Source organism: Centruroides sculpturatus, unplaced genomic scaffold, assembly GCF_000671375.1.
Source record: "Centruroides sculpturatus isolate CEXI.00-Female unplaced genomic scaffold, Cexi_2.0 scaffold376, whole genome shotgun sequence".
Taxonomy (NCBI): domain Eukaryota; kingdom Metazoa; phylum Arthropoda; class Arachnida; order Scorpiones; family Buthidae; genus Centruroides; species Centruroides sculpturatus.
In genome coordinates this window covers 233,318-250,774 of record NW_019384863.1, presented here as the reverse complement: position 1 = coordinate 250,774, position 17,457 = coordinate 233,318, and the positions used below count along the sequence as shown (strand labels likewise).

Here is a 17,457-nt window from a genome sequence, read left to right as displayed (position 1 = left end):
CGGAAAAGATCCAAATTTATAAGAGTAAACTACATGAAGGATGTTTGAATGCGAGGGATGCAGAAAGTCTTCCCTCTGCATGGAAGTTTATGATTAAAAAATTTACTAAGAACTCCAACTAATTAAATTAGTAATTTAATTTTATTAGAGATATTGTTAGTAAACAATCTTATATTCTTATTTTATATTTTTCACATGATTCATTTTTGTTTTGTTTTAATTTATTTTATTTTATGCTATTTCATTAGTTATTTATTTTTTTGAATTTATATTCTATTTTGGAATGCTTTAGTTCTAATTTCGTTCACAACCTGATGACGGCCTGTGAATCAAGCTGAAAACATTTGTTTTTATGAAATAAATATTTTCTCAGCAAGGATAAGGTGTTATTAAATAATACCTTATCCTTGCCAAGAAAATATAATAAGTGTTCTTGAATTTTCAAAAAAATTTTGAATAAAAATATTTACTATACATTGTCTTACTTAGTAGTAACTAAATTGTGAAAACCAAAGAGATGGAAGAAAGATGATTCAAGCAAGTACTGTTTGTAGATGCTATTAAATAATGACTTGATTATGAATATTGAGTAAAAACTTTTAATTATAATTTATTAGTTACTCTGTATCATAAATACTTTAATTAGATATTGATATATCAATATCTAATTAAAGTATTTATGATTAGGCTATTAAATAACACCATAACATACAAATTTTATATCTTATGAATAAAATAACTTAAACTTGATTTTTATTTTTTCCATATATTTTTTGACAAACGACGTATAATCGAGAATAACGTAACTCAAGGTATACCTGTAATACTTTCAGCATTAATTTTAATTCAAAGTATTTTCCTCTTATAAATCCATTTTTAATAACAACATATTTGTAAGAGAAAAAATTTGTAACTCCAATTATTGACAGTAAATCCTTCTAATTAGAATTTTTATTTTCTGAGTATTCTTGGCAATATGAAACTCAATTACCATAAATATTCAAAACGATTTTGTCAAAATTGTGAACAGAAACTTTTCTGTCAAAAGTTTTCAACAAAAATTTGAGAAAAATTTTGAGTTAAAATTAATTCTGAAAATATTAATATCTTATTAATGACATATCACATATATCAATGTAAAGATTAAATATTGGCTACTAGTATTAAAATTTATAAATAGTAATGAATATCAAAAGTAAGAAATAAAATAAACACATGCTTTGAAAGTTCAAACAGAAGTCATATAATGAATTAAACAATATTGAAAAGAAACAGAAAAGTAACAAATGTAGCATCATCAGAATTAAACATACAGTTGATTGATATATTTGTAGCAATAAAACAAACCTTTTCAAACCAGTAGCAGTTTTAATAACAAAAGTTTTCATTTATTTTCTGCAGTCATCTTCAAATTCTAAAATTAGAATATAAACAAGTTTAAATACAGAATGTTTAACATGTTCAATACAAAATATTTGAGAATAGCCACTTCATATGAATGTAAGAAAAACAAACCATTACTGAGTAGCATAATATTTACCTTTAGAAACATTTTCATTTATTTAACTCAAATTCAATTTAAACAAATTATAAATTTGCTACATTATCAAATGTTTCGAATTTTAATAGAATTTTGGATATAGCAAGTTCTGTAATGAAATGTTTTTGCTTATGATAGGATATAAAAAAAATCTTAAAAATGTTTCTAAATTTAATTATTTTGGCCCTTTGATAATGAATTGTTTTTTTTTAAAAACTTAAACAGATTTAAATACAATATTTAAGAAACATCAATATTTAAAAATTTAACACTAGAAGAAACAAAATGAAAAAAATGAACCATACTTAAAGTGTTGTAATAAATAAAATGTATTTGAACATATTAAAACTTCTAAATAAAAAAAATACATAATATAAAGAAGGTATCATATGGACAGTCTAAAATCTATGCTTAAAAAATAGATAAGCTAAATAAATAATAAAATGGTGCTAAGAGAGTAGAAACTTAAATATTGAACAGTTATTCTGCTTCTCTATTATTTAAATATGTATTAGAATAGTTCTCTTTGTATATCTGTATGCTTTTATCATTTTAATTAAGTATTTGTTTCTATTTTTTAATAACAACACTTATTTCCAAAAAACTTTTATATAACCTGATTATTTATATAAGAACAATATCATTGTGTGTCTTCTAAATTGTACACTTAACTGATGCTTTTTGGCTCTAATGAATATTACACTAGTTAAGTAAGTTACATTAAGAAACTCAAAATGATGTTTATCAATGTAGTTAGCCTTGGGTGAGCACTTTGAGCAGTAATATGTCACAAATGAAAGATTATAAGTGATTTATTGTTGATAAAAAAAATATAATGAAAAGTACAGATAAAAAAGAAAAGTGTAATAAAAAAAGATTATTTTTTGGAAAATATAAGTTCATTTTCCAATATAATATATTGGAAAATAAACTGTCAGATAAGATATAATCAAAAAACACTTAATCTTTGATACTAATAACAAAGAGGTATTTTGAAATTTTTGAGTGCTGTTTTTTGGAATATAAAGCCAGACAGTTGCTTCATATTTTTGTAGAGTTTGGTAAATTTCAGTTAAACTATGAAAAAGTTATAACTCAGAAATTGATAGAATTGCCTATAACATTATTTGTAATACACAAAGATGGATGGACTTTAATCATTTATAGCATATAAAACTTGATGATGATTAGTTGAAAATATAGTTGGTAAAAACTGCCTTAACCAGAGCATTATAGTAGAAACATAATTCAGAAAAGATAAAAAAAATAAATGTTTGATATGTTATGTTGCATATTTATGTCTGGTTTTTCACATTAGACAATCAAACCACTGCATATGTGTTTGTGTATATATGTATATGTATATATACATATATACATGCATACACATCTTTCTGTTTGTTGCTGCTCCTATTTCTTTGTAAATATTGCTTAGAGGTGCCATGTATTCCATTAAAGTGTATTGTTTTATTCTTTCTCACTCACTACCTTCTTTATCATCTATTCTTGTTTTGTTAATAATGGCCTTTATCGTATTCTGGTAGATACTGCATTGCCTAGTTAGTTCTTTGATGTGATCTAATTCTTTAATTCTGTCTTGTGGTTTGCTGCAGTATGTGTAAGCTCTCTTTATAAGTGCCCAGAACACTGTTATTTTATAGCTTGCCGGGTTGTGGGAGTTCCACAGTATAAATAGCAGGTTATATGTCGCCTTTCTAGAAGCTTTTGTGATGATTTCCTCTCCTTTCTCTACTTCTATTGATAAGTCTAGAAAATGCACTTTTGTTGTTCTCTTGCTCTATTTCAAGCTCTAGGCAAACTTGTTGGAACTGACGTCTCTGATAAATTGTTGAATGTCTGGTTTTTCTTTCCATATAATAAAGACGTCGTCAACATAGCTTGTGTATACTACAATGTGTGCTGCATATTTCAATAAGATTGCTTTCTCTAAAGTCCTTAGGACCATCTTGCATAATGTCCCTGCAATAGGGCTTCCCATTGCCATTACTCTATGTTGTGTGTATGCAATTCCATTAAAGTTAAAGATTGAAGAATATATAACAAGATGTGTTAGTTCCAGTATTTGTTTTTTCATATTTATTGCATTTCCTATATTCTCATTAGGAAGTCTCTCAGGTAGCAAAAACATGGCTCTAGTTTGATTGAGGGGTATAAGACCTTGAAATCTAGTACTGTCATGTAGCTTCCTTCTTTTAATTTCATATTTTTCATTTTCTGCAGCAATTCTAGAGGTTGTTTTATGCTATAATCATGTGGAGGCATGCATATTTTGATGAAGTTCTTGAGTAATCTTTCTAGGATTACCATAGGTGAACAGCATTTATCAACCACAGGTCTAATGCTTCTTTCTGGTTTATGTGTTTTGGCAAACCTGAATAATCTAGGAACTGATGGAGAGATGACTACTATCTTCTTCATTCTGAGCTGTTTTGCAAGGGGTGCATTAGAAAAGCATTTGACTCTTGCTTGTAGCCGCTCCAGAGTACAGTACATGGATGGGCAGTCTGGCATTGCATTTCTTTTATGTACTTTAATAAAAGCTCATTATATGTCGTTCTTTTCATTGCAACCATGTCCTTTAATTTGTCAGCCCTTGTAAGTACAACATTATTGCAATTCATTCATTTTTTACTTTCTCTTATATTTTTCCATAATGTGCTATGGCCTGTTCAGGTATATTCATCCTTTATTTTAAATGCATTTTCCATCTGTATACCTCTTTCTTAATTTTGCTTACCCCTTCCAATGCTTGTTCTATATCAGGGATGATCTTTTAAGCTTAGTTTGTGGTACAAATTTGGGACCAAACTTCCATACTTTGTTGAAACATGCTGGTGATGTAATGTTGTCCCAGCATATGATTGCGGGGGCTTGTGGCCTAATTCTGTTCTGTTGGTGCTTCTTTATCCATTCCATTTTCTTCTTATAATCCTTGCACATTCTTTCTGTCACTTGATTCGCTAAGTTTATCACCCTTTGGTTGACGTTTTCTAGTAATCATGGCCCTATTTCATACAGCTTGTTTTCTAATTCCATCAGTTTTTTCATGAAGTAATATTTTCTTTGGCATGTAGTAAGAATAGCTTTTCTTAAACATACTACTCTTAATTTTGGGATAAGAGAATCACATCCATGCGATAGGTGTATTCTCCATATTGACATAGGGACAATGCTGCAGTTTCTGCATTCTATTAAGAAATTCAATTTAGCTTCATTCCTACAAATCTTCAGAATCAAATTTCGATAATTTTTGGCCAGAGTAGCCATATTTAAAATTCTTCTTTAACTGCACTTAATTAATACTCAAGCATCAACACACGAAAACCTTTATAATGCAGCCTTTTAATTCAAAATTTACTAACATTTTCGGCCATTTTGAAAGGCCTTCATCGGGAACAGAACAATCAAATGATTCTAATTTCAAAATTGAAGAAACAGGCACTATGGTATTCTTCTCTATATTAGCAATGGTTTTATGTATTTGTCTGTATTTATTTACATATTTATTTACTTTTATTNTAAGCAATATTTACAAAGAAATAGGAGCAGCAACTTAATTTTTAAATAGGATATTTTTAAATATTTAAGATAATTTTTAAAAGGAATTCCACAGTATATCAAATGCTATGCATAGACAAGGAAGACATAGACCAGAGCTTGATTCCAGGAATATATAGAATATCAGTATGAGACGAAAGGTGACAAAAAGAACTATACTACATCGGAGCCACAGGGAGATCATTAGAAGAAAGACTAAAAGAGCATGAAAGGAACAACCAGTCACTGCACTTGCAATGTACGTTATAGCAGACCTGACAGAAGTCACTGTGATTGGGAAAGGGCTAAAATAATACAAAAGATCCAAGACAAGAGGCACTTGAAATATGCGGAAGCATGGCAGATATATAAGACATACCAGGAAGGATTAGCAATCAATTTTAGAGAGTCCAGTAAAATCTCAGCAGCTTGGAGAGAGAGCTTAATTTGAATATTCTATTATAAAATAAAGGGACGAGCAGTTAAAGAAGCAGGCACTATGGTGTTCTTCTCTACATTAGTTTTATGTATTTGTCTGTATTTATTTACATATTTATTTACTTTTTATTTTATTTTAGCTAGTTATTTATTCATGTATTATGTTTATTTATGTTTTTTGTGTACTATATTGGTACTTTTACCAATATAGTAAAGGTACTTTTACCAATATAGTGTTTAATTATTTGTATACGAGCCTGCACACTAGACATAAAAGAAAATTCAAAAAGTTCCAGAACAAATATCAGTTTTGAAATCAGAATCATTTGATTGTTCTGTTCCTGATGAAGGCCTTTCAAAATGGCCAAAAACATTAGTAAATTTTGAATTAAAAGGCTGCATTATAAAGGTTTTTGTGTGTTGATGCTTGATAGTATAATATCTGAAGGATTAATCACTCTGATTTTGGAAGAAAACTTTACTGCTCTTACAAAGTTTACACAAATACAATGAATGATTACTAAATTTCTGTAGGTATTGACAAGATTCAACCAACAACTCCTAAAATGCAAGAAAAAGAAAATAAATTAAAATAACAACAACAACAGCCAAAATTCATTCTCATTTTGCAGATATTCTCCTTTTTACATCCTCTATTTTTATCAATAGAGTAATTAAAAAAGTAATAATACTGTAATATCTTTTTTACAATGATATCAAGTTACAGGCAGCAAAAACATCTGATTATCATAATAATTATATAAACTTGGTTATATAAACATCTAGTTATCAAGATAATTATCCTCTAGATTAAGTGTGAAAAAAAATTCAAAACTCATGGAAACTCTTAAAACGTATTATAAAATGTGGTTTTATTTTTGTTCTAACATCATCTACCCGAATTGTTTTTTGATCAATTTTTAAAATTTAATTTATTTTGTAGCACTGAGGAGGAGCTAGTAAATTAACCTAGCTCGAAATGCATCTGTAAAAAGCAAATAAAAGGAGTTTATAAGCTGAATTGGCTGTGAGGTAGTCTACCGAAATGATTTTTTCGGATTGAAGAGACATTCACTAAATCATCCTCTAGATTATTGATATTTGAATATTTACATTTCCACCTGAAAATTTTATCTTTTGTATATAAACATCTGGAGACTAATCATCATGATAACCAGATGTTTATATAAAAATTTTTCAAGTACAAAAGTCAGGGTTTTATTTTTTCTGCAGTGTTTATAACTGTTTTCCTTGTTTTCCTCTGATATCATATTTAGATATTTTACCCTATTCAAAGAATTGTGGTAGCAGCAGAAATGACATAAGAACTCTTTACCGAAAATGTTTTTACTAAGGTCAACTTCAATCTCATAATTTTAATAGATTAGTAATTAACATAAATGAAAGTCTTTTAGTGAAAAGTATAATAGTGTCAACAATAAAGTATCTGAAATTAATTCATATTTTTTTCTTTTTTCATTAAAATAATAGAATTATTTTTTCTTGGTTCTTATATCAATCATGTTTTCTGTTTAAATACAGCTCTGATATCTCACCTTTAATATAATTCTCATATTATCAATATATATATATATATATATATATTAAAATAATTCTGTCTTAAAGAATTTTTTCACAGCAGAGAAAACAAGGACAATTACATTATCAAAAATTATACTATAATAGAAGAAATTCTTTGCTTTGTCCATAGAATCAAATGATAGCTTCTGATAATTCTAATTGCTCTCAGATTCTCTTGAGCATAACTGCTAGTTTGAAAAGATGTTTTATTGCTATCATCTTCAGGAACAGTAACTCAAATTGCTAAAAATAAAATATATTTAAAATACTGTTTCATAATTAAACTCTAAGAGTGAATTTAAAGGAAATCATAAATTAAAAAAAACCAGTTTTGATATTTTTCAAAGTAATAAAGATTCACATTTTTGCATTCATTCATTTATTTCACTATTTTAAGCATTGTTTCAAATCAAATCAAGTAATATTTATCTTTGTCTTAGACAAAGCCAAATATTGCTTTATTGAGAATAAAATACAAAAGAGCTAAACAAGCTCTTTAATAGACCAGTTTTCTAATTTTAATCCCAATAGTAATCAAATTTGTGATCATGGAATAGAGAAAAATATTTTTTGTAGGTATACTCAATATATTTCATATTTGAAACAAAAAAGTTGATATTTGAAAAAAGTTGTATTTTATATAAAAACATCAAATAATAAAATACAAGGACAAGTCAAAAAAGAGTGAGAATGATATTATTACTCACAAAATATTTTAGGCAGGATCTAGGTTGATATGACATTTTACATAGTAAAGTGTATTTCAAATTTATACAGACACGAAAAAATTAAAGTGAAACCCAATTTGCTGCATTAAGTGACAAATGTTTTATTAAAAATGACATGGATTTACATGTTTCCACACTGCAAAATAAGAATTTTAATCAAACATTAACATTTTGTCACTGAAAATAATATTTTTGAAAATTTTGTACAAAAAACTGTTACATATTTATCTAGACAGGCACACATTTCATGACTTGAATAGAATATTGTTTAGTTTCAAGCATTGAAATATGCAAATTAGCTTACATATCTAATTGTAATACAAATTGTTTATGTTGTTCAAAGTTCTAAAATGTGTAGAAAAAAGAATTTATCTGATTATGAAAAAGAGTAGATTGATGCCTATAAATCACAGGGCAAGTCAATAAGAGAAATTGCAGCATATATAAATCATCCAAAATCAACTGTTGGTGATTATTTATCAAAAAGATGTGGCAAGAATGTATCAAAATTCAAGAAAGGTCCAAAACCCAAGCTTACATCTCGAGATTGTAGACAAATCATCAAGGTTTGCTCAACAAAACAAACATCAGTAAGAAAAATAAAGCAGGAATTAGACTTGCCTTGTGTCAGCACAACAGTTTGGAGAGTTTTAAATAAATCTCCAATGTTAAAATTCAGAAAAAAAGCTGTAATGCCACCACTTTCATTAAAGCACAAAAGTGACAGACTTGATTGGGCACAAAAACACAAGACATGGTCCAAAGAATGGATTGAAGTTTTCTTCAGTGATGAAAAAAAAATTCAACTTAGATGGTCCAGACGGTTGGAAGTATTATTGGCACAATTTAAGAACCAAAAAACAAATATTTTCAAAACGCCAAATGGATGGGGGATCAATAATGATGTGGAGATGATTTGGATTCAATGGAACCACAGATTTAGTATTTATAACTCAAAGAATGAATTCAGAGAAGTATCAAGGCATGCTTGAAGATCATTTATTGGAAGCTGGACTAAATTGGATCTTTCAACAAGACAATGCCCCCGTGCATGTCTCTAAATCAACAAAAATGTGGTTTAAACGTAAAAATATTAACCTGATGAAGTCCTGACCTGAATCCAATGGAAAATCTTTGGGGGATGATGGTATGTACAGTTTATGCTAATAAAAAGCAGTTTTCCAGAATTCATGATTTGAAGGCAGCAATTTCAGATGCTTGGGATAAACTTAAGATTGAATTCCTTCAGAATCTAATTGAAACAATGCCTAATTGAGTATTTAATGTAATTAAGTTAAATGGTGATTACATTGGTCATTAAATTGTAAGAAAACTTTGCAATTTGAAACCTGTTCAGATAAATATGTAAAATTAAATAAATCAAAGACAAGTCTGTCCAAGAGGGATCACCATTTATTTTGCATTTCGGACTGCACATACACATTAATGGCGACAGGCCTTCCTTTTAAGGCTTCATGCCGCCAAAAGGTAAAAAAAGTCCTTTAAAAAACACAAACATCCAATTAAAAGTAAAAAGAATTGGTGACACACAGATGTCTTACTGCTCATCCGAAATGCAAAATAAATGGTGATCCCTCTTGGACAGACTTGTCTTTCATTTATTTAATAATAATCCAGCCATCGGACGGAAAAATTCAACAAAAAAAATATGTAACAGTTTTTTGTACAAAATTTTCAAAAATATTATTTTCAGTGACAAAATGTTAATGTTTGATTAAAATTCTTATTTTGCAGTGTGGAAACATGTAAATCCATGTTATTTTTAATAAAACATTTGTCACTTAATGCAGCAAATTTGGGTTTCACTTTAATTTTTTCGTGTCCATATAAATTTGAAACATACCTTAGTCCCCATTGAGCCCAATGTGCCTGCCAGTCCTAGAAGACATGCTGGAACATGTTTTTTGACATCTTCAGAACAGCTGCTGAGCCAAAACACTGGTTCAAGCTCCAACTTCAGACAAGTGAGAAAAAAAGTCACATGGAGTAAAGTCTGGGCTTTAGAAGTTTGGCACACATTTGATGTATTGTCAGGCTAAATATTATGCAATAATGTTGGCAACATAATGGCTTACATTATTGTGGTGAAGACACCAACTAGATAGATGCAAATCAGGGCTTTTTTGTTGGATGTGTTTGGCCAGGGTCTTCAAAACAGTCACATGATACTTCCCAGTAATCACTGTACTGTACTATATAGGGACACTTCATGTTGGTAAACTGTTCTACTGTAATCAAAGAAGAAAATCACCATTATCTTTCTCATGAACCAAATAACCTCAACCTTCTTTGGTCTTGGAAAACATGTATCAAACCATCAAACATCAAATGTGTGCTGCAGGTCCTTTATACAGCCTTGACCTAGCTCCATGTGACATTTTTGTTCCCTCATCTGAAATTAAAGCTGCAGGACCAGTGTTTCAGTTCATCAATGGTCATCCCAAAGAAGTTGAAGGCAATTCTGAAGATGATGTCAAAAGAGTTTTCAGCACATCTTCCAAGACTGACAGACATGTTGGGCCAAGTGCATACAATTCAATGAAATTGAAAATGCTATAACAACCTGCACCTTGCCTAATGTATTTTGTGAGTAATAAATTCATCCTCTCTTTTTTGACTTGTCCTTGTACAGGTATTCCTTGATTAATGCAATTAATTAATCCCACAATGTTACTGCATATGTCAAAATTGCATTAATCAAATATGGTATCTATGTTCAGTAAAGACAGCTGGTAAAGCCATGTTAATTAAAATTTCTGTTGTTATATAAAGGAATTGCTGTTATTAATTTCATGCATTAATCAAATTCTGTGTTAAGCACAGGGTACCTGTATATACAATTCACATTAATGGCGACAGGCCTTCCTTTTAAGGCTTCATGCCGCCAAAAGGTAAAAAAAGTCCTTTAAAAAACACAAACATCCAATTAAAAGTAAAAAGAATTGGTGACACACAGATGTCTTACTGCTCATCCGAAATGCAAAATAAATGGTGATCCCTCTTGGACAGACTTGTCTTTCATTTATTTAATAATAATCCAGCCATCGGACGGAAAAATTCAACAAAAAAAATATGTAACTTTTTTTGTACAAAATTTTCAAAAATATTATTTTCAGTGACAAAATGTTAATGTTTGATTAAAATTCTTATTTTGCAGTGAGGAAACATGTAAATCCATGTTATTTTTAATAAAACATTTGTCACTTAATGCAGCAAATTTGGGTTTCACTTTAATTTTTTCGTGTCCATATAAATTTGAAACATACCTTAGTCCCCATTGAGCCCAATGTGCCTGCCAGTCCTAGAAGACATGCTGGAACATGTTTTTTGACATCTTCAGAACAGCTGCTGAGCCAAAACACTGGTTCAAGCTCCAACTTCAGACAAGTGAGAAAAAAAGTCACATGGAGTAAAGTCTGGGCTTTAGAAGTTTGGCACACATTTGATGTATTGTCAGGCTAAATATTATGCAATAATGTTGGCAACATAATGGCTTACATTATTGTGGTGAAGACACCAACTAGATAGATGCAAATCAGGGCTTTTTTGTTGGATGTGTTTGGCCAGGGTCTTCAAAACAGTCACATGATACTTCCCAGTAATCACTGTACTGTACTATATAGGGACACTTCATGTTGGTAAACTGTTCTACTGTAATCAAAGAAGAAAATCACCATTATCTTTCTCATGAACCAAATAACCTCAACCTTCTTTGGTCTTGGAAAACATGTATCAAACCATCAAACATCAAATGTGTGCTGCAGGTCCTTTATACAGCCTTGACCTAGCTCCATGTGACATTTTTGTTCCCTCATCTGAAATTAAAGCTGCAGGACCAGTGTTTCAGTTCATCAATGGTCATCCCAAAGAAGTTGAAGGCAATTCTGAAGATGATGTCAAAAGAGTTTTCAGCACATCTTCCAAGACTGACAGACATGTTGGGCCAAGTGCATACAATTCAATGAAATTGAAAATGCTATAACAACCTGCACCTTGCCTAATGTATTTTGTGAGTAATAAATTCATCCTCTCTTTTTTGACTTGTCCTTGTACAGGTATTCCTTGATTAATGCAATTAATTAATCCCACAATGTTACTGCATATGTCAAAATTGCATTAATCAAATATGGTATCTATGTTCAGTAAAGACAGCTGGTAAAGCCATGTTAATTAAAATTTCTGTTGTTATATAAAGGAATTGCTGTTATTAATTTCATGCATTAATCAAATTCTGTGTTAAGCACAGGGTACCTGTATATACAATTATAACAATATTTTCATAATATTTATACTTAACAATATATATTTGAATAAATAACATCTAAAATATGTTTACAATGCAGTTTTTGATTTATATTTTATTTTTTAATAATATAAAAAATTATTAAAAGTAATAAAAATGCCAATATATTTCTTTGATTCTAAGATGCATCAAGAAATTTAAATAAAGATTTACATACAGGTCTATTAATATTGTAATCAAATTATTGAAATTGACCACAAACTTAATATGTTCTATAATAGCTAACTGCTCTCATCAAAGCATTATGACATTATGACTACAGTGTCATCTAATTAGTATCAATAATTTTAAAAATTATTAAAACCAGAATGAAAAATTATTTTATAAGATGAGTGAAACTGTAAATATGGACAAATACGACATAAGATCCAAAAATTTAGAGATTATGCTCACCTGTGACAATCCATTCAAAATTACTCCAGATGGCAGAATAGTGAACAAGGAGTGTTATCTGGACATTTTACATTGTTTGCATGAGTCTATCTGTTGTAAACAGTCTGAGATATGGTGAAGTTAACAATGGTATCTTTTCCAAGACAACACACTTATGCATCGATTCGTAATGATCACAGAGTTTCTTGCCAGAAATGGTACTAATGTGCTTCCATATCCTGCCTATTCACCTAACTTAGCCCCTTGCAATTTTCATCTCTCTCCATTGATGAAATAATATCTGCAGGGACATTGTTGAATTGTCAAATGAGGTAAAAGCAGCATTACTGATGGATTCAAAAGATGGCTTACAGCAGTGCTTCCAGAAACTGTACAAGCACTGGCAGAAGTGTATCATTACCCAAGGGGATTACTTTAAAGGTAGTTGTGTACTGGTGTTTTAAACTATTCAAGGAAAGGATCTATATGAAAATTTTTGGATCTTACTACAGATATTCTATTGAAATATTATTCAATTTAGATATGGATGAATATGTATAATATCAACAATTTTAAAAATTGGGAAAATCCATATCAAATAAGGCAAGTTACAACTGATATCATATACAATAAATAAATTTTCACCTTTTCATCTTATATTGAACATGTTTATTTATTTTGCAACATTAACACATCAAGACAGTTTCAGTTTCATTATACACTTAATAATTTATTTAAATTTAGTTGATCTTAGTAGTAGATGAAACAAAGTACAGTAGATCCCCCTATAAGACGGTAGATACGTTCCGTTCTTTATGAATCAATTTTGTAGGAATCATAGTTTACGGACTACGGCTGTTTGAAAGGTTTTCTTTCATAAAATTAATCGATTCTAGACTAATTCGACTCAACATTTCCAAAATACGTATATTTTTTTTAAAATAATCCGTATAAACTACGTTATAAACAAAAAATTGTAGGATTACTTACCGAGTGTGTACCCTTTGACTACGCTCGTTGCTAAAGCTTGGTTTCGTCGCGGAACAGCGCATCAAATTGCGGCCGCGATTTCTGATATTATTTTTCTGCGAAAACTTCGTTGACCTTTGGAGACATCATTAATATAAATAATTTTTATGGCCGTTAAATAAGAAATGTTTCTTTCACAAGAAATGTATAAAATTACAGTACTAAACAGACGATAGGTCGCCTAACTCGCCGTAGCGTGACGCTAGACGGCGAAAAATATATATTTAATTATAATAAAGTTACAATAAATTAAGTTAATATATAATTATATATACAGTACCTAATTTATATATAATTAATATATAATTATATGTACAGTACCTAATTTATATATAATTTATATAATACTGTCCAGACGATAGAAATCTCTCCGTAGCGTGGCGCTACGGACGGCGGGTAAGTAGTTCGGCTGCCCGATGACGTTTTACTTATTATAGGAGTTATTTTTACTGTTGTTTACGGATAATGCCACAATTTTTATAGGAATCATAACTATAGGAAACGGTTTTATAGGGGGATCTACTGTATAACAAAATAAATTTTAAAAAAATCAGATGCTAATTTTTCAAAATGTTTTTCATGCTATCTAAAATCATAAACTAATTTAAAATTAATGATAAAAATACAATTAATTATTAAAATAATTACCATTTTAAGAGATGACTTTCATCTATAGGTCCATAATTTGATTCTCCATCAACATATGCTTCAGTCTCAGCCAAAAATTCATTAAACTTTTTATTAATTGACTTGCATTCCTTAACAGTCTCTTCAAGATATTCAACATCTCAACAAAAAGTTACAAAAACATATACAATAAGATAAAATCTTTATTATTATTATAATTATTATTATAATTTATAAACAAACATATTTAGAAAAAGAAATTTAAGAAATAATATTTAACTGATTATGCTTTATTGATTCTATAATTTCAATTTAATTTGGTTGTCAATGATTAATTGATCAGTTAATGTAAAGTGTGAAGCACAAGAACATCAAGAACTGTATGTCAATTATGGTCAAATCTAAATTGCAATAGAATCAACCAGCATAGATGAAATTTGTAAATTATTGGAATCAGGATCAGGTTCCTCAAATATTCCTTATAGGTAGCTTGAAATCTTATTATGTAAACAACTGACCAATAGTTGTGAAACATTAATTTGATATATTAGACATTATAGATAACCAACAGCAGCAAACACTGTTGTTTGGGGATGGGAAAAATTGTTTCAGAAAAAAGTTCTGATAAATATTAAAAAGTTAAAACACTCACATAGAAGTAATCTGCTGAATTACTAGATTATTTCTTAATTATTTTGACACAATCAGACTAGAAATTTATTGATAATTAAATTTATCATATTTATGTTAAACTATATTTAAATTTTAAAAATAGCCCATTAATTCAGCAATTTCTACGGATTTTGATAATATATAATTAAACAGTTACATTTATATTTAATAATTATTAATAATAATGTAAAATGAACCCCCTTCCCCTTCACCCCTTCAATTCCTTCACTTGGTGACGTTTAATGGACTGTTTTTGATATTTAGAGGCCAAGAAGTGTTAGTTTTGGGGATAAAATGAGACAATACAGCTGGGAATTTGACATAATAATGTTATTATTGTCGGAATGTTACTCGGAAAATTTGGTTTGGATTTTGACAAGGAGATATTTGTCTTTGGATAGTGAACTAAGCACTCGGTCTGTACGAACAACAGCATCATGAGACATTGCTTTTCAAGCAATGTTCCAAGCCTTACTTGTTTTCAAGCAATGTTTAGCCTTAGACTCCAAGTAACATTGCTTTTCAAGCAATGTTACTTGGAGTCTAAGCAATGTTGGAGTGCTTGTCAAGCAAGTAACATTGCTTGAAAAGCAATGTTACTTGGACAAAAAAATGGACACAAGTCTGTGAAGGACACTTATGTTCACTCGCATCTACAATGATGGGCATGGGGAAATTAGTGGGTAGTCCGTCCACTTCACAGCATTTCACTGCAGCTCAGATTCCTACTGGTCAATCACTTCATTCATCATCATTTATTTTCTATCTGGGAGCAACAGTTGCCAATAATCTAAATTCACAAAGTGTATCTACGACGGTGTTTCCAAAATTCTAATAATCTTTCTGGCTTGGTATTACATTTTAAACTGACTGAACCTAGCCCGGCAGCATTGACTCTCAAACAGATGGTCAAACAACATCAAAATATGCAATGAAAACGGCAACAGCAGCAACAACAACAACAACAACAACAACAGTTTTCAACCACAGGAAACCCAACAACAGCAATCCCAACATCATCAACCACAGTCATTGCAACGACAAAACATATCTCTAGGAATGGGATCACCACATTCTCGCTATCCATTCAGTTCAGACAGTTTTTCTGATGATTTGACTTCCATTAGATGTAATTTTCTCAACAATACATTGACTAATTTAAATCAGGTTCAAAAGGTGGGAATGTTTCCAACTATGAGCTATAATCGCCAGCAGGGATTTCAAAATTCTGTGGTCAGATCTAACAATGGTATGATTTTCAAGCAAGAAAATTTTTCATCCAACACTTCGGTTGATGAAGTTCATAAGTGACAAACTCTTCAATAACAAATCAACAAACAAAAATTACGTCCAAATTATTGTGGTAATGCAAATTTAGAACAAAAACCACAGTTAGGTTTGGGAGGAGCTGTGACGTATGGCATAACAAGTCCGCTCTCTCATTTCACGGAACCAACAGGTCAAAAACAGAAACAAAGTCCGGGATTTTTGAGAGCACAGGAATTAACCCTCCGCCAACTCTCCAGTACAGTTCATCTGGTGTGCCTAGATCTTCATCAGCATCTATTTATCTGAGTCAAACTCAACAAATTCATATCAATCAAAATACTCAACGTCTACAGGTATCCCAAGAACAACAATTGAGACTTGATGGCAGTAAACAGAGAACTACCATGACCAATCAACAACAGAGCGAATTATTTGTTAATTATTCCCCAAATTCAAATTCGGTGGTCAACTTCCACATGTCTCAGATTCAGAAAGTTAATTTTGGCACTGCTCAGTATGGTGCAGAAAATAATCACCAGCCCATCAGTCAGACATTACTCATTAGATTTGTGCCTCAACAAAGGCCACCTCCTCTGGATTATGCATGCCATGCCAGCACTGGTTTAGCTATTTCTGTCCAACAACAACAACATCTTGTGAGAGATAATATACAAGGACTGACTGTTGCTTCACAAAACCAACGAATTATGCAGACCACCGAGTTGAGTTGGAGAGGATTGAATCGATCTTATCTAGACAGTTTACAGAGCCAGATCTCTCTTCAGTAAAACACAGCTCCACCTCATTACAGTCAGCAGGAAGCGGGCACGAATGCAGTCAATAATAAACCCATTTACACAAATGCACTGTCTAAACATCAGAAACCTCCTAATGTCAACGTGGGTCCCGAGGGATTGAATATATTTCAATGTCCTCCGGGCCTGGGCAAGAAATGGAGGCAGGATTTCATGCCACAGCACCCGGGAGTGGGCACAACCCAAACACTGCAACTCCCCTATGGCCGTCCTCCCGTCCCACAACAGATGAACTATAATAATTTGAATCTGGCAACGAGTTTAGAGAATTATGTGGCCAATCAGTTGTCCATTCAGATGACCAAAGGTGCCATTCAGTCTCAGTGACCTTCGCCAGTTACTCATCACCAGACTCAAGTAGTGCCACCTTCGACTCATCTAGCAGTATCCAACAGCAGGAGAGTATATGCTAACCAGGTGTGTTGCCATCCATCATGACCAGCACCAATCAGTTGTACGATACCGTCCAAGTTCCAACCACTATGGCAGCCTCTAAATCAGAAA

At 30.8% G+C, this 17,457-nt stretch overlaps 1 protein-coding gene across 3 annotated transcripts in view; it reads right to left on the bottom strand.

Annotated features, from left to right (window-relative positions):
* Positions 1 to 17,457, bottom strand: part of LOC111630715 (probable cysteine--tRNA ligase, mitochondrial) — an 85,567-nt gene that overhangs the window by 17,769 nt on the left and 50,341 nt on the right. For all 3 annotated transcript variants that reach the window (XM_023374861.1, XM_023374859.1, XM_023374860.1), the window contains one exon: positions 14,219 to 14,357. In XM_023374861.1, coding sequence (XP_023230629.1) covers positions 14,219 to 14,357 — 139 coding nt within the window. The remainder of the gene's footprint in view (positions 1 to 14,218; positions 14,358 to 17,457) is intronic.